Genomic DNA, 5,481 nt, shown 5'->3' with positions numbered 1-5,481 from the left:
ATATATATATATATACTTACATATCCACATATATACATACATAGACCTACAGTATATGTATGTATGAATGTATATATGCATATGTATACATGCCTATGCATATATGTGTATATGTATATACGTATAATAACCATCTGTGATTACATTTCACTCTGAAAACCCTCATCAGCTATAATCAACCAATTATACGGATTTCTCTTTACTTTGCTCACAGCTAAAGGTTACAATTTTCGTCTTTCACATCCGATATGATATTTCTAATTAAGCAGTATCTAATTTAAAAAAATTGCTAATAAAGGTCAAACCTATGAGACAAAATGACCATCGGCATTTAGGTCTATTTCCTTCTGCTCTGACTTTAAATTCCAGTAGGTCCTCTTTTTTCTTTTTCCATCCGTCTGCGATTTCAAGGAAAAAACCGTCCGAGATACTTCTTGGCATATTTATTTCTCCTGTCACCGTCCATGTGCTTTGCTATCCTTGTTCATCCTTAAAATTTTTCCACTTCTTATTGTTATTCGTGTTCTGCATTGTTTAGACTTCATTTTCAATAAAATCGTTTTAGTTGGAATGGTAGTTTGGTTTGTTCAAAGAATAATTGTGGATTTGCAAAAAAGCGGATCCTTGGCAAAAAATAAATGAAGAATTTTGTTTTAAACGTTCTTTGGTTTCGAGTACATGTCTTATTATAAGTCTTATTATAAGCATTTCTACATTATAAGTCACTATTTTATTTTCAAAATCTATCTGTGACTAACTAATGGTGCTTCACGACTAATATCAGACTTTCTGTTTCTGTTTTTAACCTAGAGCTTCTGAGACATTTTCAGTTTGGCTTTCTTCACCGTCGCGACTTGCTGGGCATTAGCCATTGACTGCTTTTTTCCCCTACATTTTATCTTTAGTTTATTTTAGAATACCGTTTTGTGTTTTGTCTACTGTTTCTTTTTTAATCTTTTCTATTGTTTTGTCCTAATTCAAGTTCTTTTCTTCATGGTAGTTTATTTCTAGTTTCTAATTTATTGTTTCCTTTTACAAAGAGAGAAAAGATTTTCTCTCTCTCTCTCTCTCTCTCTCTCTCTCGTTAGTTTCCTTTTGCTTATTTCTAAGTATTTTCTCTAGTCTTACATTTCTTTTTTGCTTTGTAGTAGTTTTATAGTTATATCAGATCCTGCTCCCACCCCCATGTGGGCAGAGTAGATATATTCTATCTATATCAGCTTTGATGTGGTAGCTTTCGAACACTATAGTTATTTCTTTGCTTGTTATTGTTGATTGTTTTGTTTTTGTTGTAGTTTTAGGAGGGGTAGACCTAAGCCTTTCAGTTCACTTAATTACCAGTTTACTATGTAGAAGCTGTAATTTATAAGTAGGATCTTTAAAGTATTCATACCTACCTACTATCTTTCATTTTTCATATTGGTCTGACTCTAATACTCCTCTTCTGATTTTCTCCATTACGTTTGTGTTGTAATTATTATTGCTTTTGTTTACTCCTACGTATTTGTATACTGGAATCGCTCTAATTTTTTCACTGTCTCAGAGTGATTTAATGTTCTCAGTTCTAGTCAATTCACTTTTTACATTAGCTTTGACTCGTTTATCTAATGCTATACTTAATTTTATGTTTTGGGGGTTGAATTTATGAATAATTTTTAATCGGACATTATCCATTTTAAGTATTATCAAGTCATCCATAAACTGTCTTTAATTTTAATAATTGCCTTTAATTTAAGGCCTTCTTCCATCAAATAAAAGTAGCTTAAAATTTATCCAGAGCATTTATAACATTTGGAGGTTTCATCTAACTTGTTTATTATTAGAAGCAAAACTATGCAAAATAGTAGGAGATATAAGAAGTATCCTGCGATTTCTCTTTTTACATATATAGAGCTGGTTTTGATACTTTTTCTTTTTCTTTTCTTTGCCTTGTAGTGATGCTGTTTTTCATTTTACATGGCATGTTTGATGTACTTTATTCGCACTGGAGCTGCTTTATGTCTCCAGTATCAAAGAGTGCGGAATACTATCAAATGCTTTTTAGTAACTGATCCAAGCCATAGTAAAATTTGTTTTCTGCTGCTCTCAGTCACCGTTCTTTCTGTTCTTTTCAGCCATATGTCTCTCGCACCTCCTTTCTGTTCTCTGGTAATATATAATGATTCTGCATGTTGTTGGGTAGCAAATTATAGGTCTATTGTTGTGGAAGACTCTAGCATTTTTGCATGGGGAAACTAACGCTGTTTCTCTCTCCGGCAACTAATAAAGTGTTGATTTTGGTCTTCTACTTGTCTGTTCCTTGAATGGAATACTAGATGGATACTGGTTAGGTACTTCAGTTTCCAATTACCTTCAATTTTTAATGTATCGGCGAGTCCCTTGTTGGTTATGTGGGTCCTGCTAGTAGTTCATACTATCATATTTTCCTCTTTCGTTATGATTCATTGTACTTTTTACTGCGCTGAGAGTTTTCGTTTTCCTCTCTTTTCCTTTTATATCTCTCTAAAACCCGATAGCATTTGAATAAAAAATACTCTTTTTCAGAAAGAAACTTTCATGTATTTGAAAGCGTCTAAATGTGTATACATTTCCTGATACGATTTGTTTAAGCAATTCTTATGCACCTAGGATACCTTCCTTATTTTTATTTATGTGATACATCTTTTTGTTATTTGCATTCTCATTTTTTTATATTTCAAGTTGGATCCCAACTTCTCTACTTTTCTAAGTAAATATTGTATTTCTTACTCTTAGTCTTATTTTTATTTTAAATTTTGTGTCGTATATTTTCTTTTCATTTTGTGGAAGTGTCTGAGAACTATTACGATCCAGCCCATTTCTCATCATATCATTCAGTTCGTTCCTATTGGAGTAGTTTGTTTCTGGTCAGAATTTCTTTCAGGATCCTGTTACATTCATATATGTTTTCCGTTGAGCTACTTGTTTATTTAGAGCTTTAGTAAGTATTTCCATAGACCCACATTCAACTAATTTGTTAGGTTCTCTTCTATCTTCATTCTAAACTCTTCCTTAAATTACACCTATTTTTGAAAATGAAAGGGGCACATTAAATAACGTATAACCACTTTGAAGTATTAGTTAATTCTTTAGAAAAAAGAGTGATAGCCACGATTTGATTGTCTTCTTTTGTAAGTATGTTGTATCAGAATTGAGATTAACAGCAACACTTGACTAGACCCTAACGCTTTATCCGAGTTATTTCTTTTGCATTGTTATAATCTGTTATCATAATCGTTTCCAACGATAATTTTACGTCCATTTTGTACGTTTTTCTTTTTAAATTTTCTCCAGCTATTTTCTAATATCATTTCCATCCGCCTAAACAATGTTCATGATTCGTTCTAACCTTTTCTGCCTGCGAGTAATGGAGCAAGTTTTCCTGCTCCTCGTGTTACTCTCATGTCATCCATTACTACACAACCCGCTTTTTTTTTTTTTTTTTAGTTCTTCCTCCTCCTAGAAATTCTTTATTCTACTCTTCGTTTCTTCAGAATTTTACTTATATCCCACTTAAGTTTTACTTTCGCTGATCTTTTTTGCAGTCCCCTTTCTGACATGCTATATTTCTTTCAATGCTCATTCTGTATGATCTCTTCACAATTATCTACGCCGAGCTTCCATCTTCTAACCGCGCCAACCCTTAAAAAGAAATATATTCTTTTTTTTAAATCTGTCACTTTCATGTTGTTTTGATTGAATGGAATTGTTTCGTTGTCATGATACCCCGATCCATCATTTTATTATTTCTTTGTATACGTGTTCTTTTTTCTTTTCTCTATTTATTTATTCGCAAAACCTTGACAGCTATGCATAAAATTTTCAATGTCATGTATATAATTTCGAGCAAGAAAAATATTTAGCAAGTCGATGAAATAAATTATCAGCCAAAAGTACTTGGGTTGATGGTATCGGCAAAAGAAACCCATCTCAAAGTTGCTGGCTTTGTACCTAAATTAGGAGCTTACCTTCATTCTCATAGGCAGTGGCGGTGGAGGGCGTCGTTATGCTTTCAACTTTGCCTTTCACCCTTTTGTGTTAGTAAAATAAAATACTAGACAATGTATCGACTGATTCACACTATCACTAAAATTGTCAAAATTTGACATGACATCATTTCCCTCCTCCTCCTCCTCCTCATCATCATCATCATTATCATCATCATCATCATCATCATCATCATCATTATTATTATTATTATTATAATTATTTCTTTCTCCAGATCTGCTTTGACAAAATTGGTGTGCTGCCTCTATGCTCTTATCATTATTGCCCTTGGATTGGTATTCTCCATTGCAAGTGCTTTGACATCAAAAGAACGTGATCACAATTATTATCTGGAGGTAAGTGACAGAACCTGTTGTTTTACTAACGAAACACAACACACTTGAATACAATGCTAACAATAGATCTGTAACCCTAGAAAACTGCAGTTGGAAGATGTGCCTTATATGAACCCAAATATTTGTTCATAGGGCGTGTCTGTATGTGTATGAATGTACCTGCATAATATAGAACTTATTACTCTCTTCCCCTCCCATCTCTCTCTTAACCTCTCTGATGGATGATGTTTATGTGCTTATTTTTGGATTGTGTTATGATAGCGTTGCTTCCATAATAAATAGTCTATTTTTCTAAGAAATTTTATATTGTATGGATGTAGCCTAACGGTCAAAATTCTCGTTGGTAAAGTCTACGTAAATTCGACCACTATAAAAACGGCAATAAAGAAGCCAAATATATTTTATATCCTAATGATGATACTGTGTAACTCTAGAAGGTTGTAAGAACTTTACTGTTCCAAACAAACCGAAAAAGACGCGGAAAAACGAAAAATCTTTATAAAAAGATAAACCGAGTCATAGTCATTTTTTTAAACTAAAACTTGTATAAAAGATACGTTGTTTTCCATAAATACGAATACATGATACTGTAAATATGCATGTGTGTATGTAACAAGAGATAGTTATAAGAATCCTCCTCAACCACTACTATACTTATTATTTTTTATTGTGCATTTGTACGTATATATCAATGTATACGTGTGAGAATATCTGTATTTGTATGTTCGTACGTGTGTTTGCGTGTCTGTGTTTGAATACGTGTATGTATGTACCTACATGTCCGCGCGCGCGTGTCCGTGTGTGTGTGTGTGTGTGTGTGTGTGTGTTTCAGAGAGTGAGAGAGAGAGACTCTGTGTGTGTGTGTGTGTGTGTGTGTGTGTGAGAGTTGATTTAATGCTTGGCCTGTTGGAACTTTTTTTCTCATTTGTCAATCCGTGTGTTGTTCATACTCCACTCGTGCATACCTAGTTTCCAGCAATGTTCTTTCTCTTTTCATAACCTAAGATATCTACAATACCAACGGAATAACTCTAAAAAAAGAAATGATCTGAGAGCGTACTTGCGTTGATGTTTTGTTTAGTTTGAAAAAGCTGATTTGTGGAACAGATAGCCATGTTAG

The 5,481-nt window shown here is 33.2% G+C and overlaps 1 protein-coding gene across 1 annotated transcript in view; it reads left to right on the top strand.

The window, feature by feature from the left end:
• Positions 1-5,481, top strand: part of LOC106879488 (proton channel OtopLc) — a 299,778-nt gene that overhangs the window by 220,137 nt on the left and 74,160 nt on the right. Inside the window, exon 4 of the mRNA XM_052973478.1 lies at positions 4,241-4,361. Coding sequence (XP_052829438.1) covers positions 4,241-4,361 — 121 coding nt within the window. The remainder of the gene's footprint in view (positions 1-4,240; positions 4,362-5,481) is intronic.

The sequence above is a fragment of the Octopus bimaculoides genome, chromosome 16 (genome assembly GCF_001194135.2).
Source record: "Octopus bimaculoides isolate UCB-OBI-ISO-001 chromosome 16, ASM119413v2, whole genome shotgun sequence".
Lineage (NCBI taxonomy): Eukaryota > Metazoa > Mollusca > Cephalopoda > Octopoda > Octopodidae > Octopus > Octopus bimaculoides.
The sequence above is the reverse complement of the archived record's forward strand: the minus strand, read 5'-3'. Positions and strand labels throughout refer to the sequence as shown.